The following is a 27,550-nucleotide window of genomic DNA, read 5'->3' on the forward strand; positions in this document are numbered from 1 at the left end:
CGCAAGAACAAGCAATTAATCTAGAGCGAACCAGCGGCATGGCCGGGTTTTTTTCTTTTAATCCGTGTTAGCACCGCGAAGCAACCGTGGGTATGAGCGGCGTACAGACGTGGACAGATGGAGAGAGGACAGCAGGAAGGGGTTGGGGACAGGGGGTTAGTATGCGTCCGGGGCCGACTTCAGGGGGAACTGTGCCAACATTAGTCTGGATAGCCTTCGGAGAACCCCGGGAAAACCTCAGACAGCACAGCCGGTGACAGGATTGCATGGCCGAGTGGGCTAAGGCTTCCGCTCGTTTCTGGTAGCCAAGGTCATGCTGAAGACTGGGAGGTGGTGGGTTCGAATCCTAGCGCCGGCTGTGCTGTCTGAGGTTTTCCCTGGGTTTTCCGAAGACTTTCCAGACGACTGTCGACACAGTTCCCCCTGAAGTCGGCGCAGGACGCATACTAACCCCCCTGTCCCCCACTCCTTCCTGCTGTCCTCTCTCCATCTGTCCACGTCTGTACGCCGCTCATAGCCACAGTTGCTTCGCGGCGCTAATTCACAATATAAAAAAAATCTACAGCGAAACCGCCAGCGACACTGTTCAAGTGCACTAGTAGTCTCGACCTATCACTTCCCTTAAGTCAAAACGAGGTGGCGCACGAAACTCTGTTTCGCCCTCGAATGCACCACCTTCTGAATGCATACTGACAGATCTGGCGCTTGTATACCGCTACAAATTAAAATATATCTGTTGTCTGCTGACGTTTCCTTTGCACTTCGCAGTTTGCACTTAAACCGTTCCATTTTGCAGCTATTAGCTTCCTCTTCGCTTCGGTCCTACAGTTATTCGCTTCGTATTCGCTTCGGCACTATAACTATTCACTATTCGTTCATAACTATTCACTATTCGTATTCGCTTCGGTTTTCTAACCACTATTCGCACGTGGGGGGGGGGGGTATATAAGTTTAATGAACAGGAGGTGGCGTCCACGCAGGGAGAGGTCAGCCAGACCTATGTCGGCTTGCTACGCCCTGGTGGAGAAAAAAAAAAAAGGAACGGCCGGCTTCGTCGCAGTGGAAGCGAGCGCCTAGGACCGCGGTTCTCAGGTTACAGCGTAACCCTCAGCTGCACTCTTAAAAATGAACTTCGCACCTCATAGCACGCTCCTAGCCAACCATTATCTCGAATGATATCGTTATCTGGGGGCGTACGCGTACCATTATCGGGGGCGTAAAACGGGAGGTGTACGCCATTTCTGTGACACTTATGCTGTTCATAATTGTCACAGAAAAGGCATACGCCCCGTGTTTTCAACAAATCAGGGCAGATAACGATATCATTCGAGATAATGGTTGGCTAGTAGCGTGCTATGCGGTGAAGTTCATTTTTAAGAGTGTGGGTGTCCTGTAGGTATTGCAGGAGAGCCTTTGTAACGGCTCCCTGCTGTTGGCGTGCGACGGGGCCGAGAAGCACGGTCAGTGAGAGCGAACCGTGTCCCAGGCGTTGGCGGCGAGCGGCGAGGACAGCGCGGGCTGCAGAGTACTCCGAGCAGGTTAGTAGGAGGTGCTCAACGTCTGCTACTGCGCCACAGGTAGCGCAGCTGGCTGAGCGACTCCTTCCGACCCTGCACAAGTATTGCGGTGTATATGCGACGTTGAGTCGGAGCCGATGGAGCAGCGCTTCTTCTGCGCGGACGACCTGCTGGGGTGGGGTGGCGCATTTCGGAGGCACACCACTGGCGGATCTTTATAAGGCAGGTGGACGATATGAGCGGTATACTAGCTGGCGGGCCGACGTCTTGGTGGGCGCGCCTCGCGGCGTCTGCTCGGGTGTTCCCAATGAGGCCTATGTGGCTGGGAACCCACTGTAGCCGCACACTGTGGCCAGAGGCGCAAACGGAATCGCATGCGGTGGTGATAGCCGTGTGGAGGTCGCTGGTGATTTTGGTGGCGTGAGAATTCAGGATCTCCAGGGCTGCCTTGCTGTCGGTGAGGATCGTCCACTCTGCAGGTGGAGAGGACGAGATGTGCACGGGTCTACAATGGAGCACTGCTGTATCACCATCGGTATGGTACTACCCTTGTAACGTTTGAATGGGTGGCAAGAGAAAGTCACGTACAGCGTGATGCTTTTTTTAATTATTATTATTGTTTTTTGTTTTGTTTTGTTTTTTTGCTGCGAGACGCGTACCTTCTGGAGGCTCTCCAGCGAAAATACGGACCTCCACTTCAGTAAATACCAGACAGTGAAATACACTCGAAAACGCGGAAACCTGGAACTCATTTGCTGCACTGTATATCAATTATCATCAGTAAATTTTGGACTGCCTAGAGTCCATATAGCAGATTAAAGGATTCCTTGAAGAAAGGCAAAATAATAATGGTGTAATATGTTATCTGTTAACTATGATGCGCTGTAGAACCTCAAACGAAACATATGACGCATGCCACATAAACTAATTTTCTCGAGACGAGGGTTCGCGATTTTTTTGTTACTCTCTTTCTCTCTTCTTTTTCTTTTGAGATTGCTCTTTAACTGCTTCGCGTATCATCTTGCTGTTCTCGGTTTTTTATTGTGATAACTACTTGTGTGCCTAGTTGAATAACGACTGCTTTTTCTCATGTAATGTGGAACGCTTGTGCTCCCCCAAAATTGTTGGGGAATTCCCAAGATTTACCACCAATCGATGGGACAACTTCCAAAGGCTATAGAATAATGTATAGTGCACAATGGAACCTCCCGTACGCTTAAAACGAAAACGAAAACGAAAAAAAAACACGAAAATTGTTCTCATAAAATTTCCTGCGCGGCATGCGTAATTTCCTCATCGGTCTTGTCTCCCCAGTGCCGTACATGGCAGCCATTGTATTGTGCGCGAACGTTTTCTCTGTCTGCTGGGTGCAGCGAAGCTGACTCAACAACCCGCAGCACTACAGTACACAGAAGTCAGGATCTCTAGCGTCTAAAAATAACACGCATCTATCGCGAGTCAACAGGAAAAAAAGTGCTCTCCAGAGGGACTATACCATTACCGTCGTACTTCGAAACACGATTTATTTTGGGCATAGAAAGATAGCCAGGTGTTTTTCACAATCTTCTGTCTTTTCCGCTGAGTCAGGGCTTGTATGTTTTTGCACTGACTGTGAAAAAGAAAAGAAAGAAGCGCTCGTAAAAATACGAAAAACTCACTTTTTCGTTCGGTGCACACGTCGCGGTTCTGTGTTCACTGTTGTTTGAGAATTATGCGACAGGCGAGTATGACAGCAGGAAACGCAAGCTTTTGCATGATTAACACGAATGAACTGACAATGCGCCGGAGTTTTCTGCTACCGTTGCTTACAACGTGGAAAACGTTTTTGTTGGTGTACAACTTAATGGTTGCTTAACGCTGCTATGTGTGTTGCTCAAGGTTCCGTGGCACGAAGTAGAGCGTATAATGACGTTCTCGCGGTATCAAGGACCTCCCCCTTGTAAATATTACGTGTCTTGTGCCAAGATTCTTGTACACGTTCACTTTGGAAACAGAACTTCACCACATAGCACGCTGTGCGCCAACCATTAGCACGGATGATATAGGGTTGTGGTGTCAATTGATTGTGTTTTTGTGTCAATTTGGATATATGATAATTCACACAAAAAGGAGTACGCCCTCCCTCTCTCTCTCTCTCTCTCTTCGAATCGGAAGCGATAACTTTATCATTCGTGGCAATGGCCGTTAGCGCACAGCGTGCTATGCGGTGTAGTTCTGTTTTTAGAGTGTTCAAGAACCCACACGCTAAAAACAGAACTTCACCGCATAGCACGCTGTGCGCCAACCATTGCGACGAATGATATGGTTATCGCTGCTGATTCGAGGAGAGAGGAGGGCGTACGCTTTTTTGCGGCAATTTGGATTTATGATAATTGCCACAAAAAGGCGTACGCCCTCCTCTCTCCTCGTATCAGGAGCGATAACCTTATCATTCGTGGCGATGGTTGGCGCAGAGCATGCTATGCGGTGAAGTTCTGTTTTTAGAGTGTACTGTTACGTAAAGCTAATCTAACCTACACTCAAGAAACACAACTTACACTCGCCGTTGTCGGCCTGACTATTGTGGGCAACGTCACGACGGACGCCCTCGGGAATGTGCGTCCTGGGCCGACTTCTAAGGGAACTGTGCCGACATATGTCTGAAAGCGTCTGAGGAAAACCCACGAAAAACCCAGACAGCACAGCCGGCACCAGGATTCAAACCGGAATATCACGAAACGTAACTTTGCCAGGTAAAACAGGTTGAAGGCCAACCGTTGCATAGAATGATACCGATATGACACTGATACTGATAAAATCTCTATTTTATTTTTTTCTTAAAACCAATCAACCAACTGATACTGATACTGATTTGTGGAAAGTGCGGGGTGTACTTTTTTTTTTTTTTTTTGACAATTAGTGTTGCGAAAATGCAACGTAACGATCCTCGTTGCTATTACAATTCGATCTTCAGTAGGCATGCGGAACGATGTCTAGTTGTTTCGATGTCCGTCAAGATGATGGTGTCCCTCGTCCGACAAGTGATGATGCTGTCAACTTGTGGTTTGATGTGGAGAGAAAACAGATGAGAGTGATGACATCTGTTGCAAAAATGCGAACGTACGCCTCCCGTTTACAACAGATGTCATCACTCTCATCTGTTTTCTCTCCACATCAAACCACAAGTTGACAGCATCATCACTTGTCGGACGAGGGACACCATCATCTTGACAGACATCGAAACAACTAGACATCGTTCCGCATGCCTACTGAAGAACGAATTGTAATAGCAACGAGGATCGATGAAGTAAGCGCAGTGAAAGTACAAACACTTTCTTGGTCTTCGCTATCCTTTCATATTACGAGGACCTATGGAGTTCTTCCCAGAATACCTCGTTTATTTGTACGTCCCCTCGGTTCCATTCTGATGGTCCCATATTACCCGGCACGGCGTCCACCACTCCTAAACAACGAGCGCAACGTGGACTTAGAGCACCTTTTTCATCCAGGCGAAACACTGTCAAAGAAAGCTCCAATAGCAACACATCTAAAACTCTGTTAGACATGATTCTAGGTATAGCGGGAACCAAAAATAAAAAATAAAATAAAAAATAAACAACCCTATCTGAGCTGACAAGAACTTTTTTTTTTTCGGTTGTTTAGATGCTGCGTTGCGGGTGGTAAAACCGATGAGGTTCGCGCGACTTCGGAAGTGTGGCTCTCAAGGCGTGTGTTTAGAAAAAACGATTTTGATAGTTTTTAATAGAGAACTGCAGAACGACACTAGGAAATGAATCCGCGGTGTTTTTCGCTGTAAGGCGAAATTCGTCGTGCTCATACATTTCAGTTTTCTCATCATACAGTTACGTTACTGTTACTGACGGCGGGTTCATCTCTCCTCGATTAGTGATGATAGTCGTACACGGAATTGTACGTCTCTGCTATACAAGTAGCGTCATTAACACGGTGACCCTTCTTTTCTTTTCTTTTTTCAGTGCTGTAGTGACAACCCCGCTGCATTTGACTTCAACAGCGCAGACGAAATGGTGAGATGCAAGCGAAACAGTTTTATAGGAACAGCTGTATATGCGGAGTTAAGCATCGTATAGCGTGCATTCGCCGTGTGTCCCAGATATCGCGGCGCGGTGAGTCACGGAAGAAGCGCGCTGCGAAGGTGGCGTGACGTGACGTTGGGTATCACGTGAGGTGTGGTGATGCAGGTGGCGGGAGTGGAAAGCACAAGACGCCAGGCCTTTCACCAGGATGGCTCTGCCGGGGAAGGTTCTTAGTGAAAGTTCTTGTCTTGTGTACTTGCAATACGAACTCGTTCAGAAAAGATTGTAAAGATTCCTAAACATATGAACAGGGTTCGACTTGCAATGTATTTGTAAAGCGTAAATCGCGTGGCCCGAAAAACGTCCAAATTCTTTCCGAACCGCAACCGGGGCCGAACCATTTTCGGCGATTGGAGCTTCGGACCGTATTTGGCCCGATCACACACACATCCTGGCACAGCCAGGTATCTCCGACGAAATTGGAAGTGTCGGCAGCCGTAAAACTTGGAGGCAGCCAATGACAGGTTAGCCGGAAGGGCATCATTGACATAACAACAATAGTGAGTGTCAGCAGACCCTTGATAACGTGGCCTCCGAAGTACCGTGTCTACCGTACCCAATGAACTGATAATATTCTCAGTCATGCAGGCCACCACTGGTTCCGGTAGGTACAGCTCCCGTCAACCTTAATAATAACACTGAAAAAAAAAAAAAGTCCCATTTCCGAGCGTGATAACAGCCACCCCGGGTGCACTGGGGGAATGTTAAGTGAACAAAATCCTCGCGTTAAACTAACACCGTAATTTTGTTCAATTAATATTTCCTTATGGCCCCAGGGGTTGCTGTAATCGCGCTCAGGAACGAGACCGAATTTTTTTTCAGTGTTATTATGGTTGACGTGAGCTGTACGATATCGTCACGGTAACGTTTTCAATGGTCTACTAACACCCTCTACTGACATGAAAAACTGGTTGACTGTTGCCGTGTTTGCGACTTCTCCTCCTACACTCTTAAAAATGAACATCACCCCATAGCACGCTCCTAGCCAACCACTATCTCGAATGATATCGTTATCTGCCCTGATTTGTTAAAAACGGGAGGCGTACGCCTTTTTTGTGACACTTATGCGGTTCATAATTGTCACAAAAAAGGCGTACGCTTCCGGTTTTTAACGAACCAGGGCAGATAACAATATCACTTTTGATTATGGTTGGCTAGGAGCGTGCTATGCGATGAAGTTCATTTTTAAGTGTGTATGACTACAGAGATTATCTCTTAGGGCTGGAAGGCTGAAAGGTGATGCGCTCCGTCAGAAGTCTTCGGCCGAACTTTGACTTCCAGTTCGGTAGCACGCCCCGTGATGCGCTGAAAATAGTTTGATCCCGATTTAGGTTCGGGCAGAATTGGGTTAGTTTTTCGTATTTGAAATATGAACATTATATGTTAAGAACTCTCAAACACAGCGAAATAATCGTGTTAAAGTCTGCTACAATGCGCAGCGACACAGCTGTCGCTGTAATTTCAGTGTCGAGCACCGAAGGTTGCACAGCTACTCGGATTTTTTTGTATTGTTTTGTCTTATTCTTTACTCCATTATTATCATTTCATCATGGCGGCCCTCGTCGACTGGTATTGTTCTCTCATAAGTGAATGAAAGCCAGGAATGGAGACGCGCTCACCGCGCTACGGGGAGCATATCATCCTACAATCGGCTGATTGCTGCGGGGAAAACATAAAAGTAGTATATTATCCTTCGTGCGGCTGTCTGTACCAAAAACAGCGGTGAGAACCTCCACGAAAGGGGAACCGGAGAAAACGTCCCCAGCAGAAAGCTCCCCGGAGAAACACCACCAGAGATCATGCCTCCTCAATGGACGATGAAGCTGCCCGGTATTAGCCTTACTGTGACTGGAGTGCATTGCCAAAGATCAGCCTTCCCTCCTGAGGATCTAAAATAGTACTGCTTAGCCAGGGGCGCAAAAAAAAAAAAAAAAAAGAAAAGAAAAGCAGAAGAAGAAACTATGCATAAAGGAAAGAGCATGGCTTTAGACTAGACAAACACTTCTTTCAGACAAACACACAGCTTTTTAAGCTGGATTTTTGAAATATGTCTTGAAAATGTTTACGTTGCCGTCGGCTAAGGATGTATACTTCTTCCGGCACGGTTGTCTGAAATCGCCTGTCCGTGGTTCTGCAGCCCATATTTCCTTGGTTGCCCTCGGAAATGTTGTTCCAATGCTGTATTTAAAGAAAGTCCATATGCTGCACGTGTTTTTTTGCTCAAAATATCTTGCAACACCTGGAGATTTGAGATGGGATAAACCACAGGGTGCAGATGTGCAAGCGTGTGGCAAGCAGTACATAAATCAATTATCAAAAACTGATTCCTTCAACGTGTTCCTTCCGGAGATATACGAGCGTCCCGACTCTAACCTCCCCTCCCAATATTTGGACTTTGTTCCGCGATTATTAAAGACATGACCGAAGTGGGGACGGTGAGCCAGTGTACCAATTCCAGTTCCAATTCCAACCCGTGTACCTCAAACTGCTGGTGAACTTACGGCTAAAGAAGCCTCTGGCCACGTGCAGGGCTGAATTTCGACAAGAAAAACTAAAACAATTTTACTCATACGCAAATGGCGAATATTACTAAATAGAAATGTTACGAAAGTTCAGCAGATGAAGCTACGACTAGCTTTGAGACAAGTTGACTCTCCCCAATGCTGTCACTGTGGTGCCGTTGAAGATCTAGAGCACATTCTTGTCCATTGCCCACACTACCAAGCCTTCCCGAACCGTACTTTCCGGATCCCTTAACGAGCTGGACTCTCGCCCCCCCCCCTCTCTCGCAAAATTATTTGGCTGATGGCCCCTTCCAGCCCACCAACGCTCTATTCTCAAAGCTCTGTTTACCTATCTGGATACCATAGGGCTTCGATCCTAATTGTGAAGGGGCTCATTATTTCATTCCCCCGCATCACCAACAACAATGGTGTTGAAACAATTGGGGTTGATTGGGGTTGGGGTCGCCCCTGGCGATGAAACTCCCCATTCATCATCTCTCAATAAAGTTGTTGTTGTTTAACTATAGTTTCAAACTTTTCACGACTCACGCAGAATGACGCAGAATCGTCTCTAAACTAATTATATCGAATCATTAAACAGCTTGGCGAAGATGGTGTACGACGTCTGCGCCCTCATGTCCAGCAATGGTCACGCACATAACACACCGCTGTTTCACACACTCGTTGAAGGCCTAACAGAGAAATGGTCAGTGGCCTTGCATGCCTTGTAGTTTCCAAGAAGCCTTCTTTCACGAACAGTTAACAATAAGAAAAAGAAAAGGTAGTTTCCCCAGTATCCCAACCCTAGACGACACAGCCCGGTGGTAGCATCCATACGAACCAATGTCTATTCAGCCAGTGAGACGTCTGGAACTTTGATCTGATTGAACACTACACAAACTTTGCGAAAAATTGTCGAAGTCGTATGCGGCATCCCTCGTTCCACTTTACGAATAGCTGTCAGAAAATGCATGAACGACAATAGAAAACAATACAGCGCGTAAGTTAATAAAAATCCTACACACGTTTGCGCACCACTGAGGAGAAACACAAGCAAGTGGACTAAGCAAACCTGTGCGTCTCCCTCTCCACTGTGTCGGCCTGGGAGCCGCAACACATTGTCTGCTGTGCCTTAAAAAGCGGGAAAGAGGGGGAACATGCCTTGTGCGAGTACACATTTATGAAATTGGCTCACTTGAAAAGAAGAAACCGCTCTCCCCTTCAGTTCGATCACCATTGATTATTTAATTGCTTCCACGTGGAAGCTTCGAAGAAAGCTACAGATACGCCCGCGAAGAAAGCTTTCTCCGTGCAAACGCCGGAGAAGAAAAGACCGTCTTTTTACAAAGGGGACGCGACGCTCTTAAATACCACATGTGCCGCACGCAGACTGGCCGCTGGCGAAATTGCCAAAACTTAAACATAGCGCTTGTATGTGGAAGGCAGACAGCTTCAACCCCGAAGCAGTAAAACGAATAGAACCAGCAAAATGATTCTCGAAAAAACGCGAAAGGAACGCGAGAATTTTTGTCCTCGTGACCACCCCATCCAATATGCCTTTTTTGCCTGTGTTCGTTTTAACCAGAACTTCAGCCTGCTGAAATATAGCTGCAGTTCTACAATATTGTCTGAAACGATATTGTACACAGGACTCTGTGCAGTGTGTGACAACATGATTGTGTCATTCCTACGTAATTGTGCGTGTAACAACGCGAGTTTACGCTTTGCGGAGACAGAGCCTTGTCAACCGATTGCTGCCAACAAAGGAACAAAATACGAAAGCAGATATGTCAACGTGACCAGTAAGAGGGGAAAAAAGATCCATTCCAGTTGAAGCAACCAAAACGGATACGTACAGCTTGGGACAAAAGTTTACGGAACACCGGACTGTCGCATTTCTCCATTGGAGCGGCACCCTATAGCGGCAAATAGAAGCGGACACGCATACTGAGAGATGGATAGAATAGCCGGTCACCCATTTCTTATTTGATCTCTTACTGATAGCTAGCCTAGCAGGGGGCCAGTCCGATGCAGAAATACGCCGCTGCCGTGCTCCGTAAACTTTTGTCTCAAGCTCTACTAGGTATCAGAGCGGTGAACCAGCTCACGTGGCGGAGTAGTTAGCGTGCCTGCCATGTCGCGTCGAGACTGGGAGGTGGTCGGGTTTGAATCCAGGTGCCGGCTGTGCTGTCTGGGGCTTTGCTATCTGGGTTTTCCTCAGATGCTGTCAGATATAAGTCGGCCCAGGACACACATTCCCCAGGGCGTCAGTTGTGAACTTTGCCCACCTCTGTGAGGCCGACAACGGGGAGCCCTTTCACAAGCACTACCACCATCAGTGCGGTGATAAAAAAAAGGAAGAGAGAAAAAGAGAATAGGATAGATATGGGCATGGTATTGAATGCATCTTTTCCCCCTTTTACTGGTCACGCCGACATATCTGCTTTTCTATTTCGTGCCTTGCGCTCCTTCCCTTCCAAGAATCACTCTGCAAACTGGATAACACAATAATAGCCAGGAGGAAAAGGCACAGAATTTTCATGTGCTCTTCATATTTACATGTACACAGATAAACAAGTAGTCTAACAGCTTTATTTTAATGATAATGACGGGGGAGTTTCATCGCCAGGGACGGTACTCTACCTCAGTCTTGGGAGCTTGGCTATGATGGAGGATCACCGCACTAGGATTCAGGGACGGATCCAAACCTTGGGTTTTGGCCAGGGGGTTACTTTGTTGAAGCGCGTAGTGAGAGAGAGAGGGAAGTCCCATGTATAAACTGACGTTTTGGGAGAGGCGGTCGCCTCCCCCCCCCCTTTCCTTGGATCCGTCACTGCTGTACTGCAATCTCCACCGACGGCTCAACGACAGAGACAGGCTCTGTGTCCGCATTTGTCGTGCCCCAACACTACAGATAAGGGATGGCACGGCCATCTCATACAGCATCTCCGACGGCGGCGGAATTCGCCGCTGACCAGCTCGCTATGCAATATGCGGCCGCATGCGAGTCACCTGCGCAATGGATTATCTATAGTGATTCAAAAGCCGATCTCCACAGACCATACTACAGTATATTTATTGACAAGGGGGCGTCTCGTCACCGTTGTACACCAGATCCTCGCCACCTATCAGGAATCTACAATAGCGTCATACTGCAGTGGATCCTGGGACATGCAGGCATTCGCGGCAACGAAGCTGCAGATAAGGCAGCGGACATAGCACATCTGCACAATATAATTTGCCATACTCAAAGGCAGATGCGACACACCTGTTGAGATCCGCCACACTGCATGACAATCCTTCGGGCAACAGCGGCTAGATGGTCAAGCTGAACCTGTTTCCTCGTCGTCTACTCGTCTTCTTCGTCGAATTCTTCTTCTTCGTCGAATAGATCCGGACAACAACAACAACAACAACATAGATGAATGGATGACGATGATGATGTGGGATGAATAGATTCGAAGGTGAAGTTCAGTGTCCCACAAAGCCTTACTTGCACAGTGCAGTCGCTCCTCACCGATTTCGATTAAACGTGCCGTATGCGCGTCAGCTTCTTCACAAAATTGTGAGGGCCAACTCTGCGTACTGCTTAACGTGAGCCGTTGTGGAGGACACGGGACACATCCTTATCCACTGTAATACGCTATTGTGATATGCTTCCAAACGTTCATTATTGATGGCCGCTCTCGACCGACTGGTCGGTAGACCTTTTGACATTATAAAAGCGTCATGCGTCTGACTCTCCAGCAAGAGGGATGCAGTCCAGTTCTGACTGCGCTTGTGAATTTCATTGCACCGTGTTCTTTCGAATCCGCTTATTAGGTTTTGTACACTGTCGGTGTTTGAAGTTGTGATTGTTGCCGCTATAGCGTATACCTTTGTTGTTGCTATAGCGCTGCCGTTGCTGTTGCGCACTTGCTATCGCTTTGTATGTGATTGTGGCAACGTGTCTACGTTTTGGTGGGTGCGTGTGAAGAAAAAAATGGCGTTCCTTCACGAATTTTTTGCGGGCGATCTATCGAAAGGATCTTTGTTCTGAAAACGGCTACGATATCAGGTGACCGAAAGGAACAGATGTTCGCATTGAGACAACTTCGTAGCTTTTATAATTAAAAAGTTAATTAACGAAAGTTAATTAAGACATTGCCTTTGGACTTTGCTAATGCCCTCCTAGGGAGTGCCCTTCAGCATATGCTATATTGCAATTGATTTCATCTTGGAAAAAGTGTCATATATATTTTTTAAAAATATATGTTTGCAGCTAGCTGGGACACCCTGTATATATATATAACAACGAGGTTTTGTCAAAAGAGATCTTGCATATGGCACCTGCACGTAATTCACAGAGGAATACTGTTCTGTTCTCAGGGCCAGAATGTCCAGCTCCACAATGTCCCTTTTTTTAAGGTAAAACAGCTTTTATGACCCATCTCAATACTGAAAACGTGATATCTTTAACATCGAACTTTGAAGTAATGACTATATTTACATAATTGCCAAAGGAAGACAATAGCCCGTTTTTCACTGCAGCGTCACTTTAGTGGAATTGCGTTATATTTCCCCCCATATTCACTGAATATACATCTTCAAGGAAAAGGCCGACTTCGAAGCCGGATATTCTCAGTTCCATCTGAATAATAATGAAGAAGTCTACGTGTCTAAAATATCTTGAGGTACTTACACTTTGGCGCACTTGTACCAATATAGAAGGAAAGACATATAAGCAGCTATTGCGTCGTTTGCCATTACTGAGGTGCCGTTGCGCGACACAAATGTTGAGCTATCTAGAAAGACGACCTGCAGATTGTAATTACAAATAAATATAAAATTAATAGAACTGGAGTCTCACATAAGTACGAAAAGTTGAAAAAGACTTTGAATTACATGCAGTCAGTCAACGGCATGCGCCTTACATGCAATCTATTTAAGCAACAACAACAACGTTATTTCATGATTATGATTGAATTATTATTATATTCGGTATAGATTTCTTATTTTAAAAAAAAGGTATCACACCATCGCAGATGCCATTTCTGCAGTCGCATCATGCACGTAGTTTCGGTTTTGGCTCGTTTGCACAGCAAACTTTTGCGATGGGTACATCAAAGTACGTGTCAATACAATACAGTACAATACAATACAATACAGTACAGTACGTGTTCGTTTACGGGGATTTTCGAAACGATCGGGTAGGTGATTGTGGCTGCAATTCTGCTAGATCACATTTTCAAGAACACCTCTAATTAAAAAGTTCTTTAACGAATTTTAGGCAATTAGTGATTATGTAGTTACCCACTCTCTTCGAGAGAATGTCCACGTGGCCATAAAACCCACCTGCAAGTGAGTATTTCGTCTAAAAAAGCAATGAGAGCAATAGACGCCGTCTCTGCGTGCAAAAACGGCGTCTATTGCTCTCATTTCTCTTTTTTGAGACGAAATATGCACGGAATAAAAATAAATATCGTCTTTATCAACGGCATGCTCTAAATAGGTTTCATATGTTACTGGTAATTATTCAATTTCAATTCAATTCTTTATTTTTCCAAACAAGTTGGTGGGGAGGTCAGGCAAAAAGCTGCTAGTGTGCAGCTTGACGCGTTAATTATTCAAAGTGTAGGAAACACCTCGTGATGTCTTATGTCGGAATTGTGCACAGGTTTTATACTACAAACGAACCATTCTCCCTTACAACAAACATTGATTCAGGTGGGAGGATACTTCGTTGCCTCTATACAAATCCCGCTATAACTCCTGCGTGCAGCTGGTACAGCTCTCAGGAAGGAATGCAATATCTACACGACCGAGAAAAGAGAGAGTGAAAAATCTAACAACATATAACAACGAAAATAAGGTCGTGATGGAATGCTGAAATGTCAGGGAATCCCATAAGCACTCTGTGTACCCTTCTTTTGTTCCCGTGTTTGAAGAAGCTTGGAACTGAGGAATTTTGGTCGATACTTTAGTCTGAGCTCAGTCATTTCTTTCGCCTTTGCGCTAAGCGGCTGTCTTTCGATTTGGTCGACGGCATCCGAGGAGCTTTGCCAAATAATGTTCAAGCACGGGGCGGGCGGATGCTTTACACATGACCCGCACCATCCTTCACAGAGGGCCGTGGAAGACAGCGCTAAATAAATTCGACGCCTTGTCATATTCATTTCATTTTCATTTTACGGTGTTCAACTGTTGCGTAGCGTGATACAAAGTGGAACACATATCTTAGAACCGTAGGCACCGTTGCGTTAAAGAACAGGCCTCGGGGCAGTTTTGGTTGACGCGATACCGGGAACCTCTGCCAAGACTTCAGGTGGCATCAAAGTCCAACGCGGGACGAGGAGCTGCAGGTACAGACTTGGATAGTGGGGTTTCCTGAAAATGTGGTATGAGAGGTTGTTGTATATGCTCGATCCGGATCGAATACGTATTGGTCGAGCCGAGTGTTGTTTGCAGTGGCGCGTCATCAGGCAAGTGTAAAGCCTGAGTGATTCTGTAGAGCAGGTGGTGTCCCTCTACGTGAATCCTGACTGGGGGTGATGGTATGTCCCAGCGTGCAGATGTGTGGCGGCCCGTGTGTGATGACGAAGACGTGCCTCTGCTGCCACGCGCTACGGCTCTGGCACGGCAGTTCTACCGGCACCGTCCTAGCGTGAGGCCACGACCATCTGCCCGCTGGGACATTCCATCATCGCCGGTCAGGACTCATGTAGAGGGACACCACCTCCTCTACATTTGGTGACCCGAACAACGAACACCATGTTCGGCATAATTCGGCCAAGCACCATCCCAAATTACTGCAAGCCCACCTCCGAAGGTACGGTGCAACGTTCTATACCGAGGAACTGCTAGGCGACGACGTCAACTCAACGCGGCTCCACTCATCGCAACGCCCGGCCGCGAAACACCGTGGTTGTACCCATCTACCCGGCTCACGTCGCAATGGTCCCACACTTCACGTCACATCGCCACACGCTTCGTGATGGTACTCCTCGGGCTTCCACCAGCGGCACCTTCCCGAGCATCACGCTCCTGTACCGGTTGCGGTACGCCGCTGTCGACCGCCCCACCCGCATCTGCTACGCTTGCGGTCCAAGAACCCTGCCCGCCTCGCCTTCCCACCAGGCTTCCATACAAGACACTGGCAGCTCGTCCAGATGCGGTCAAGAGGCTCCGGGACCAACATTCCACCGGGGACACGCACGGAGGCCACAGTGAGTTTTACTCCCGGTCTCCCCGTGCTTCACGATGGTCCTCCCCGCAGTCTCCTTGGCGACAACACTACGAGCCCAGCGCTCATTCGGCTCACTTCGGCATACCTCCCTCACACCGCCCCTGGAACCCGCCCGGTCAGCGCTTGCCCGCACCAACCATTCTGCTGCTACTGCGATTTCTGAACAAGTCGTCCCTGTTGCACGTGTCGCCCGTCTTCCTCCTCTTCATGTATCGACGCGGACCCCAACCGCTAGCTCTACACCGCTCCGCGTCTGAGGGGGGGAGTGATGTGGCGGCCCGTGTGTGATGACGAAGACGTGCCTCTGCTGCCACGCGCTACGGCTCTGGCACGGCAGTTCTACCGGCACCGTCCTAGCGTGAGGCCACGACCATCTGCCCGCTGGGACATTCCATCATCGCCGGTCAGGACTCATGTAGAGGGACACCACCTCCTCTACAGATGCGCCCTGCCTCGCACTAGAGGAGCCCTATTGCTCTGAGAAGTGACGCCGAGATTGGGGGCCACTCCAGTGACATCACCGCTCGCCAGTGACCCCCGCGTGGCTCCAAAGAAGCTACCCCTTACAAAAATATTTAACTAGATCCTATAGGAGTTGTATAGAAATGCCTAGATAAAGCACATTGAATTTCTATAGGAATACTGTACAGTTTTTATGTACTCTTAAATATATTTTCTATAGATAATTGGTGACTGGTTTCTATAGAATCTGGATACAGGCGGGATGGATACAAATCCTATACAAAGCAGTTAGGAACTGAAAAGAAACTGAATAGAGATTGAATTGAGTAGCTGTCCGAATTCTATACATTTCTTGTTCGATGTATATATAGCACGTATACATTGTCTTTATTTGTGATGCTTGGTGTTTGACTGCATAGCCCTGAGGAACATGCAACAGTGACGATGTTGTAAGGTAAAACACACTCAGATTTATTTACATTTTATGTACAAAATCACTGTTGTGAGTGGCCAACAATGTAAATGTTTTCAATGTTTTTCAATTTTGTTCTGAAAGTTATTATTTTCCTTTTCACTAATTTATTTTGTGAAAATAAATCAATTTGATAGCTGCAAAGACAGTTACTGACTGTTGTGCGGGTATTGAGCTACGTAAGGTGAGAGGATACATTTCGATAGGGGATATGTCTCTATACAGAATGGATACAGAATATATACATTCTGGATTCGGATGTCTCCACAGAAAATAAATTAATTTGATAGCTGCAGAGCCTGTTACTGATAGTGCGCAGGTATCTAGCTACATAATGGTGAGAAAATATATGTTTCATGGAGGATTTATATCTATAAATAATGGATACAGAATATATACATACTGGATTCATATGTTTCTATAGAAAACATATAGAACCCACTAATTAAGCTCTCTATATAGATCCTATGCAGTTTTTATCTACAAGATAGACACTGGATACGCTAGATAGACATTCTATAAAACCCCTATAGAAACTAGAAATTCATTTTTGTAAGGGACAGCTCCCCTTCTATCCTCACGTCACTTGCCCCACGAAGTGACGTGAGTTCTCTCTTCTCGAAGAGCCGTTGGGGCCCCGCCTTTTCTTTTTTCCTCCATGCCTAGCTGGCAGGCGCACTGGCGCGCGGCAGCAGAGGCACGTCTTCATCGTCGTCCACGTGTCGCGACAATTCAGCCGCTGGAAACTACCTCGCTTGAGCAAGGACGCGCAGTTTGGCGTTGCTTGTGGTATACTCCTGTAGGCAGAGCTTCACCCTTTTCGCCAAAACACTTCGTAAGGATGCCTCTGACTTTGAGCATGTGTCAACAAAGCACGTCTAGAAACCAAAGGTATGGCCGACTGAATAACAGCCTCCAATCGTTGATGGTTACCCCAAGGTCGTGCAGAAGAATGAAGTGGGCCCCTGAAGTCGGCCCAGGACGCGCACTAACCCACCCGTCTCCCACTCTTTCCTGATGTCAACTCTCTATTTGCCCACATCTGTTCGTCCACATCCACAGACGTCAGAGAACAACAAACAGAACGAAAGTGCGCAACAACAGCTATTTAATCAGCAAATTAGCGAGGCGTGAGAGCTAATCAGCTCCTAGTTGCCTGCAAGAGACCTCAGGGCGTCGCACATTCTCTTCACGCCCGGCGGGCAGGACAGCGTCCCAGCTTCGTCGGCAATTTCCTCGAGGAAGACTTCACGAGCGTATTGGCTAACTAGACCCGCCAAGTGGGCGCAGTTGCCTGCCAAGTGTCGCTTTACGCAGTCATCCATGTCGTCCAGAGCACTAAAAGAATGCGAGCGGTAATCCTGTAGATTGAGCAGGCGAGAAATAACAAGTTACAAGTATAGCTACAACGGTATCCGCAGAGTTCCGCAGGTAGCCTACACAGTATTTGTTGTGCAGATACCTGACTGCAGTTCGTGTGTGGGTATACAGGGTGTTCAAAATTAAGCTTTCACGAGCGCTACGCAAACACAGCGATGACAGGAAACCTGATGATAACTTTACGCTACTTGTGTAAGAAACAGGTGCTGCTAATTATGTAGCACCTGTTTCTTACTCAAGGAACAGAAAAATAGCACTAGTGAAAGCTTAATTTTGAACACCCTGTATATCCATAACGGGGCCCCGGGCGCAAGCTGTGCTGTCTGGGTGTTTTCCCAGCGTTGTCTTCAGACGCTTTAAGACATAATGCCCTGTGACGTCTGCCCAAGGCGCACGTCCCCCCCCCCCCCTCCCCTGCGATAGTCGCGACGTTGCCCGCCTGAGCGTGGTCGACTATACGGCAAGCAGTTCCACCACCACAATCATAACGGTGCAACCGCAGAATATCAACAATGTCCTAGTAGTTTTTTAGTCTGCATAATACAATCTAAAGACATAACTTAGAGGGACGCTAATGTGTAAAGTTTTATAAGCTTTCCTTCTCCCTCCCCTTCAAAAGAAGCGCGACAATCCGGAGAGGACTCGGATTGGGTTCCTCAAACGATCTCACTCTACAGGGTGTTTCAAAAAGCGTGTCATTCGGACTTTATAAAAAAAACGGGCCGACGGAAAAATACGGGGTAAAGGGCACTTGTGTGGCAACTGAATTTGCCATCTTGCAAAAATATTTTAATTCGATTTTAATTAACATAAATTGAATATCATTAATTGAACTCCAAAATTTCCCAAGTCAACCTCACGTTTTTTTTTACAGAACTAGAGAGCCCGTAGCGAACTTAGTCAGACCCACCAACAAATCCGCTCGATATTGCAAAGGGTACTGCCCACAAAAAGTCCCGAAGTTGAGGCTTCAGAGTTTCGGGTATTCAACAGCGCACCAAATTAGTCGGAAAAATGCGCGGAGGGCAGGACATGCTCCTGCCCCCATGAAGCTAGAACAGTTTATCGTCGGACCGGCGTGCAGCACAAGACGCGCAGATAACAAGGCAGGTGACATTCCACCATACGTTGATAAGCGGCAAACAAAAATTATTCCGCCCCTTTTTTCCCGCCCTTTGTTTTTTCGACCTTCTATCTTTCATGGGGGCATGAGCATGTCCCCTCTCCACGAATCTTTGCGTCTGATTTGGTGCGCCGTTCAATACCCGAAACTTGGAAGCCTCAATTTCGGGACTTTTTTGGGCAGTTCCATTTGCAATATCGAGCGGATTTCTTAGTGGATCTGACTAAGTTCGCTACGGGCTCTCTAATTCTGTTAAAAAAACGTTAGGTTGACTTAGGAAATTTTGGAGTTCAATTAAAGAAATTCAATTTATTTCAATTAAAATCAAATGAAAATATTTTTTTCGAGGTGGCAAATTCAGCTGCCACACAAATGCAGTTTACCCCGTATTTTTCCGTCGCCCCGTTTTTTTATAAAGTCCGAATGACACGTTTTTTGAAACACCCTGTATAATCCGCCTTTTCAGAAAGAGCTAGCGCCACCGCTCGGCGAACTGGCGAAGTAGAATGGTTGTGAAATATGGCGTCAACTAAAATCATGTGCGTGCTGTTTCCATTGGTCACAAAGGGTTAATTGGACATCACCTGAAGTTCATGGAGCATCCTGGATGCAACGTTGTTCTGTGCGCGAGCAGCGAGCAAATGCTGGACAACTTCCAGCATTCGCTCACTGCTCGGGCATAGAACACCGGTGCTGGACAACTTCTTACCGTCCTCGGTAGCTCAGTCGATAACGTGCTGGCTTGCTGAGCTCAGGATCGCGGGTTCGATCTCGGCCGAGGGCGGTAGCAATGCATGTGGCGGAGGTAAACATTGCTTCCAGCACCGTGTGTCGGAGATTTCCGGCGCACGTCAAAATAACCTCAGGTGGTCCAAATTATCCGCAGTCCTACCCTGCGGCACGTGCGACATGTCGCCACACTGCGCAGACAAATCTTACGTGTAACATCATGGTACCATTATTATGTTATTATGGACAACTTCTTCTGCTGTGGGTTCAGTCGTTTGCACGGAAACCGGAAAAAGTTAAACTTCTTCCCCTTGCTGTACTTTGGTTTGCAACTGTCGAACAAACGTGCTACGTGCTGTCGAAGCTGCTGTCTCGCGCATGCTCCGTTAACATTTTATGAAATCGCCCATTGGTCAAAACGCTTGAGGATACCTACCAATGAGGGCCCACTCCGCATTGGCGCGCTTTTTGAGAAGGAGAATAGGAAGGAAGGCATATTGCTGTTTTTTCTATCGATCGTAAATCACGAACGACTAAACGGATGAAACCCGTTCCTTTTGTGTTGATACCAAGGAAACGGCATCTCTGATTCCGCGAGGAAATTGCTTTGCGTACTATAGTGCCCCTTTAACCACATAACAGGCTCTAAGCCTGTTGTGTCTTTTGTCATTCCGCGTCCTTGTTCTGTTTCGGCGACCTATATACTGTAAAAACAGTGTGTGTGTGTGTGGTGCGCTTGTGAAAGGGCTCGCCATTGTCAGCCTCACAGAACTTCATCCCATATAGCACGCTCTGTGCCAACCATGGCCACGAACGATAGGGATATCGCTTTAGGGGGCTTAATCGCATTACGCTTTCGATTTAACGAGCCGATACGATCTGACGAGTCGTTGGCCCAACGAAGCGAGCGACCTTAGCTACAATACATTGGGGGCACAATCGCTAGCCCTCATTATTAACGGCTCGTTAGGTCCGTGACATCACTGTACTGGGCAGAGAGCAGCCTGGATGCACTGCTAAAGGCGCCCAATGGTGCTGTCGCCCAGGTCGAAGAAGACGAAGGTGGTTACTTTTTCAAGTATGGTACTGCTGAACCGAGTGGCTAACCCTCGACTTCCAGGGGCACGGTTAGCCGATTTGGTTATCTTGCAAGCGAAGAAGCCCTCCGTCATCTTGCGTAGTATATAGGAGGCAGGGCCGGCGTCTACTTTTTGGTCCTGGTGGGGGGGGGGGGGGCACCCCGAGATTTGCCCCGGGCCGCACGGCGCATAGATGCCCCGCGGCCGAACGGGGCATGTATGCGGGATGCTGCCGCAAATCGTGAACAGGGCCTTGCATGGCGTGATGGCATAATGTACGTCGCGTCCCGTCGTACTGCTTACCATTTTATCTCAAACGTACGGTTAGGTTTCCAACCACTGCTTTAGCAACCTAACAGCAGCTAGCTCGCGCTCCAGCACTTTACTCTGTGGAAACAGTAACGTCTAAAATTCCACTGTAAACGGGGAAAGCGCAGCGCATCACCCAATTCCCAGAAATAAAAGAATTCTGCCTGTATTGCATTCATTTCTTCGCTGATTAGGTGTCGAAATGGTCTATCTAGCACAAGAAGTCCCCATCATTAACCCCACTTAGCGACTTGACGAGCGGGTTGATGACCCGCTAGGGAGACGAGCTTGATAGATCGCTAGGCAAGCAGCAGATGACGCCACTGTCACGTTTACGAAAACAAAAGCGTCACAAGTCACGTGAAATTCGTCAGGTGTCGCATACTTAACGTGTTTCGGGCGTCGCGATTAGGCCGAGGCACGCGACTAAACTGAAGATATTAACGAATCACGGTTGAACGAATCGTTAAATGTCACGAGCTTCCTAGCTCGTTACGACTGCCAGAGATTACGCCAGTGTTCCGTTAACGAAAGGGTACAAGTTGCTTAGACACGCCGTCTTCCGCGAGGGACGTTAAATACGGGGTGCCGTGTGATGAGCTTTCATCGCACGTTAAAGAACCCTCAGGTGGGCAAAAAGCAATCCACAGACCGACCGCTGTGGCGTCGCTCATGATCTCAGTTGTCTCGCGACGTAAACACCTAATTATTATTAAGTTAACGAAAGGAACGGCTCACACGTCACGTGTCGAAGTTATCGAGCACCCCACCCCTCGTTAACCGGTTAGCCGCGTTGGCGATTAAGCCACCTGATTCGAAGAGAGAGGAGGGCGTACGCCTTTTTGTGTCAATTATCATATATCCAAATTGACGTAAAAAGGCGTTCGCCCCCCCCCCCCCACACACACACAGATACACCCTTGTCCCCCACAGACCTGCCTACTGTCAACTGTCCGGGTCTGCACGCCTCTCATATCTACAGCTGCTTCCCGTCGCTAACACGGAATTTTAAAAAAAATTCAGATGGTCGCAAGTTTCATTCGAATTATGCGCTTAAGAAGCGTTTTCCTGGCGAAAGAGAGAAGAAGAGGGCGTACGCCTTTTTGTGTCTATTGTCGTATATCCAAATTGACACAAAAAGGCGTACCCCATAACATCGTCATCATATATCTGTTGTTGTTACAATGAGTTCATATCGTACAGTTTTACATGCTTCTTTTTTGCTACGCTGTTAATGCAAGTGAAGTATTTCATCGGTGAGTATGGCGTGATGCAAGTCATAAAGTAGTGTTAATTATAAAAAAAGAAACAAAAAAAAACGTAGTATATCGGAAGCAGGCTGCGAAATCAGCGCAACTCAAATTGCATTCGGTGTCTCACCAGCAAAGAACAGCCTCTTTTTCCTCGTCCGTCTCCAAGGTGTCGAGAAAAGCGTCATCGTATAGTGGTAGCTTATCGAGGTCCGACACGCAAGTTGCCACTTCTTCCCCGGCGCTCTCGCAGTCCTGGGAAGTGACGACCTCTGCAAAGTGTGATACTTGTGTGCAAAGTGTGTGTATGTGTGTGTGTATGTTTTACTCTTGGGCTCATGGAAATGGAGATTCCGTCTACATTCTCAGCAGTGCAGTTAACATTTCTAGACAACATACATTTCCAGCAAGACACCGGTCTGCCCTTTGTCCTTTAGTGCGCCTCCCGTGTCTTCCTTCGTATACTATAGGGGCCTTTACGTAACACCGAATATGCTGATGCAGCCTTACTACCGTCTCTCACCCATCGTCAACTCATTGTTATTTCGATATCTCATAGAGTGCCGTCGGCATTGGGATAGCGGACCACAACTGAAGTGGCGAAGTTCTCCATTCATCATCATCATTCTATTTGTTGTTGTTGCTAGACAACAGTAGGGACTAAACTTTTACTTACTCAGAAATACGAAGAGTACGAACGAAAATGCAAACACCTTCATCATCTTTGTCTGCTGAAAAGTGAAGATAGAGAAAGGTAGTGACGCACTGTAATCGTCATCCCACTCATATATCAACCCACATGCACTGAGGCATGGTGCCGCCTCACCCACCTCATCCCACCTCATCACCTCATCCCATCGTTATTCATGTAGTTGTTGTTGTTGAATCTAAAAATAATGATTTAACAACAACAACTTTATTACAAGATGATGACTTGACAAGACAAGATGATGACAAATCATGATTTGTTCTGTACATGCCTGTCTGGTCTCTGTTTCTCTAGCATATGGTGACGATCGTTTCAGTCGTGTAGTTTCTCTTTGTGATATTTTGTGACTTTGTAAAATTTTGTAGAACTCAGTGTACATTGTTGTTTGTATCCTTATCTGGTTACCGGTCGTTGCTCAATCATTGTAAATATCATAAATCGCTGCATTTTGTTAGTTTTGTCACTGGGTCGTTGCAGCTATCATCGTATATTGTTCACTGTCATGTTTGTTGTATCAACATCTTTTGGGTAGTCATTCTAGTTATCATCTACACCCGTTGTATCATAGCTGTTATAATACTGTCGCTGTTGCTACCACTTGTTCCTTGTTATTAAATTTTCTTTTCAATGAATGCGCGGCCTATTAAACGGTCGTCGGGGCAGTACCCTCTGCGGTCCCGGGAAGATTCTTTCTTAAAAATTCTGGGAAACTTTGGGAAACACAGCAGGAAAACGTTAAGGAAGACGTTAAGGAAGATGGGCTCACTATTTTTGTGTCTCATCTAATCAGTCAACAATACATACACGGTTGGCAATACAAGACTGGGAGGGAACACTCACTGGATTCACTTTCTCCAGAAACAGGAGGTGCTGTTACTCGGAGTACGCTACTTGGACGAAGCCTCATCCCGTATGGGGTGTGCTGTACTTATAGGAGGCAGGAAGCCCGTGTTTGGTTCACAGTATGATAAAAGTACATGTGCAATGTGATTGGAGTAACGCTTTCGTCGACGTCATCAGCCATGCATAAACCCTGGGTCGGTTACTGTGCCGAATAAGTTATGCATGCGCTCTAAGCAAAGAACATCGCCGTACTACAGTGTCTCAGCCAGTGATCATTTGGAATAATATCGCCCTCGTCTCCGATTTTTAGTTTTATTTATTTTTTATTTTATTTTTTTCAAAATGAGAGTATAGTATGCCTTCTCTGTGAAACGCAAGGTGAGCTGCCTCAAGCATCCCCCCACCACCACCCGCGATTGCATTCAAATTATCTCCAAAAAGGCGTAGCTCACGGTCCCTCTCCCAAAATCAGAAGTGATGACCGTATCGTCCTGTGCAGTGGTTAACATTTATTGTGTTATGCAGTGAACGTTCTGAACGTTCAGTTCAGAACGGGAGGGAGGACCCCTAGGACCCCTATATGTATATTGTAACCTCTTGTATAATATTGGTTTTGTCAAATAATTCTGAAATGTGAAACGTTCTTTTTCTTTTTTTTTTCTGTGAATGTGTAGAGGCAAAGTACTGTAACGCGGTATTCAATTATAGCTTGTGGGTCGATATAACACATTACCGATTAGACGTCACATACACCTTCGCACGAAGGAACATGTGCCGAAAATTCGAAAGTTTCTTACTGCTGTCACACGCGTTAGAAAGAAGAAGAAAAAAAAAGTAACGAAAAATATGGAGGAAACCAACATGTCCTGTATGCTCCTCAAAAACCGAAAGCTCGGAGGTTCTGGTCTGGTCTCCCTAAGCAGGACTCTCTATGTCGTCTATGTGTCGTGTCCTGTGTCTTAGGGGGGCACAATCAGTTCCTGAGATTCTGAAAGGATATTGACAAGCGCTAAATGGTCCAAGGGTTGCCGCTGCATTACTTTCTTGAACATTGTTCATTCGGTGACCCTCATCCTCACATTCACACTTTCTGTTCATCTACGGGCTCCAAGGTCACAGAAGTGACATTGGGGACGTTTCCCAGATATAGCGTTCCACGTGCAGCATCCAAAGCGGTGTTCAAGTTCGCAGAGTTGTTCAGGTATTCGAACGTATGTCGTTTTACCAAAATCGAGGACAGGAAAGAAGAATGCACAGGGATAGGATAGGATAGGATAGGATAGGATAGGATAGGATAGGATAGGATAGGATAGGATAGGATAGGATAGGATAGGATAGGATAGGATAGGATAGGATAGGATAGGATAGGATAGGATAGGATAGGATAGGATAGGATAGGATAGGATAGGATAGGATAGGATAGGATAGGATAGGATAGGATAGGATAGGATAGGATAGGATAGGATAGGATAGGATAGGATAGGATAGGATAGGATAGGATAGGATAGGATAGGATAGGATAGGATAGGATAGGATAGGATAGGATAGGATAGGATAGGATAGGATAGGATAGGATAGGATAGGATAGGATAGGATAGGATAGGATAGGATAGGATAGGATAGGATAGGATAGGATAAAAAATAGTTGCAGATGGGAGTTTCAAGAATGCACTTGTCTTTGTGATGTGTTCAAGAAAGCGAATATTGAAGTGTTCAAATTCCATATTTTACATCACCACCCCTAGTGAACAAACACCATCGCCCTGCTAAATGCAAACCCGCATCCGACAGAAACCCAAGTTTGACCAAGAGAGAGAAACTGACTGACAGGATCCAGTTGCACGTACGAATTTCTCTGTCTGTTTTCTTCGAAAATTCTAGTGGTTACGAGGCATTATTTTTTAAATATTTGAGTGCATATAAAATGATCAACAGATAACAGATGCGGAATTCATGTACCGCAGGTCATCGATCACATCGTGGTTTGATAATCCACATTTAGTCTCGTCTTCCTTATTTGTGTTTCTTTCCAACACTAAGTGTGCATACGCATAGATTAATTGCAGTGTTTGATAAAAATGTGATTTGTTATTGCCTTTGTAGGTCAGTTTTCGAGCAACACAGACAAATAAACTTATTGAAGAGAAATTCATGAACACGGTTATAGACCACCGCGGGCGAAGCAAAAATGTCTACCAACCAGTTGAAATCGACTTATAGTTGCTCAAGGCCAAATAAAACAGTTACACAGCCAGTGGGCGTGTACTCCACATCCGCCACTGGCAATCTGTTTGGTCTGCCTTCCGTCCTTTTACTGCTCACTCTAACGGACGTCCGCACAATTCCAAACCTATCACACCACATATTGGTTCCTTTGATAAAGTGCATGTCAGAAATAGCCTCTGTACTATAGCTGAGACGCTGAGGCTGTTACCATGTTCGACTACGTGTCGGCTGCCAACCCGAAAGGCCGACGAACGGTATCGGGGCTTTTCCGTGCTACGCTCCACTTCCACACAACAAACAGGCGCAAGAAAAAAGACGAAAGCATACAACGTTCACATACACTCGTATACAGCACGAAGAAGGACAACAAGCGAGTATTAAAGAATGAAGAGGCGACACTGTGCCATTCGAGATGAAACATGCGAGACAATACCTCCGCGCAAACAATGCGAGATAATACCAACAGGATCGGTGACAGAAAGCATGCGGGCATTTGTAACGTACTTGCACGAGAACCTGCTAAATCTCGCGGGCTTTTCTATGTCAGCTTCCCTGATGGGCTCGTGGGCTCTGGTCGCGGTATAGAGAGGACTTAGTGCTACGATGACCAGCGGCCAAGGTCTTTGAGCATATACTTCATGTAAATGATGGCCGTTGAATTTGTCCTCCTATGTTTAACTGCCAAGTCCAGTACAACGTTAATTTGAGCATGTTGAAAGACCTATAGTGCAAGTTTTGCAGATACACCGGCCACAGAACATTGGACTCGCTACTGTGCACGCATGGGCTGTTAGCTGCTAGCTAAATGGAGTAAAAATGTTAAGGAGCCGTCCGGTGTCCGTGAGGAAGTCCAAGAGCTCCGACAGTCAGTTGTTGCAACGATGAGTCTGCTCAAGGTCCAAATAATACCCTCAATCTCAGAGGACTTCCTATAACTTTGGCAATTGATGAACGCAAACAGGACCGTCCTCGTCATGGGCAGCACAGTGGAGCAGAATGCGCTCTCTGTCCGCAAGAGCGCCACTGGTGGGACAATTTGGGAAGTTTTTTTTTTTTTCGAATTTAAAAGATTCCAAGCGGGGTATTGGCAACATTTAAACGCAGCCGGTGCACTAGAGATGCTCGTGACCTGCTCACACCACGCGAGATGGAAAATTCCATAGCGGGGTCCATGACTCCAAGGAGTCCAAGGTTGTTATTTGCATCTGCCACAGGTCAACGATACTGATGCAGTTTATCTGCAGCAACTAAGTGATGTTTTAAGCAGCACTCTGAGACTGTGAGGTACACGGGTGTCGAGGTAGATTGCCGTTGTTGGCCGCACTCAAGTGGGCATCGTCACGACTATAGCCAAAAAAAAGGAAAAGAAAGTGGGAGAAAGGGGAGTTGAGGACTTCAAAGTGATGTAGAAGCAGGATGACCGGTACTGATGGGACGGAATCACACTGTAGGTGAGAGGTGCACTAGAGTGGTCTCTCCGCTAGGCCCGTTGCTTGAAGAAAGCGCACGAGGCCGCGAGTTTTTGAAAGTCGTTCCGCACAAGAACCTTCGGGGAAGAGGACGTCCGTCAGTATACCAGGCCTGGCGTGGGGAAGATGGGTTTCCCGCATGGCATGGTATGCACGGCA

General features: G+C 46.7%; 2 protein-coding genes across 3 annotated transcripts in view; one reads left to right on the top strand and one right to left on the bottom strand.

Moving 5' to 3' along the window:
* Window positions 1-1,640: 1,640 nt before the first annotated feature.
* The window catches only part of LOC135401120 (neprilysin-1-like), a 54,194-nt gene continuing 28,284 nt past the window's right edge, over window positions 1,641-27,550 (top strand). Inside the window, exons 1-2 of the mRNA XM_064633317.1 lie at window positions 1,641-2,052; window positions 5,492-5,542. Coding sequence (XP_064489387.1) covers window positions 2,011-2,052; window positions 5,492-5,542 — 93 coding nt within the window. The 5' untranslated portion in view covers window positions 1,641-2,010. The remainder of the gene's footprint in view (window positions 2,053-5,491; window positions 5,543-27,550) is intronic.
* Window positions 17,366-23,786, bottom strand: LOC135399885 (uncharacterized). 2 transcript variants are annotated; one of them, XM_064631620.1, is made up of 4 exons: window positions 23,694-23,786; window positions 22,821-22,875; window positions 22,275-22,416; window positions 17,366-17,612 (listed from the first exon to the last, which is right to left on the bottom strand). In XM_064631620.1, exons 2-4 carry the CDS (start codon window positions 22,864-22,866, stop codon window positions 17,423-17,425), a joined length of 378 nt encoding a protein of 125 aa, XP_064487690.1. In that variant the 5' UTR covers window positions 22,867-22,875; window positions 23,694-23,786; the 3' UTR covers window positions 17,366-17,422. The 2 variants fall into 2 exon arrangements, with proteins under 2 accessions (XP_064487690.1, XP_064487691.1); XM_064631621.1 differs by having other exon boundaries at window positions 22,821-22,872; window positions 23,694-23,759.

The sequence above is a fragment of the Ornithodoros turicata genome, chromosome 7, assembly GCF_037126465.1.
Source record: "Ornithodoros turicata isolate Travis chromosome 7, ASM3712646v1, whole genome shotgun sequence".
Lineage (NCBI taxonomy): Eukaryota > Metazoa > Arthropoda > Arachnida > Ixodida > Argasidae > Ornithodoros > Ornithodoros turicata.

Coding starts and splice junctions, on each gene's coding strand:
- LOC135399885 (XM_064631620.1), bottom strand. CDS start 22,866: ATGATGAAGGTGTTTGCATTTTCGTTCGTACTCTTCGTATTTCTGA. Junction 22,417..22,820: donor CGTACTCTTCGTATTTCTGA/GTAAGTAAAAGT, acceptor CACACTTTGCAG/AGGTCGTCACTTCCCAGGAC. Junction 17,613..22,274: donor AAAGAGGCTGTTCTTTGCTG/GTGAGACACCGA, acceptor GCATTCTTTTAG/TGCTCTGGACGACATGGATG.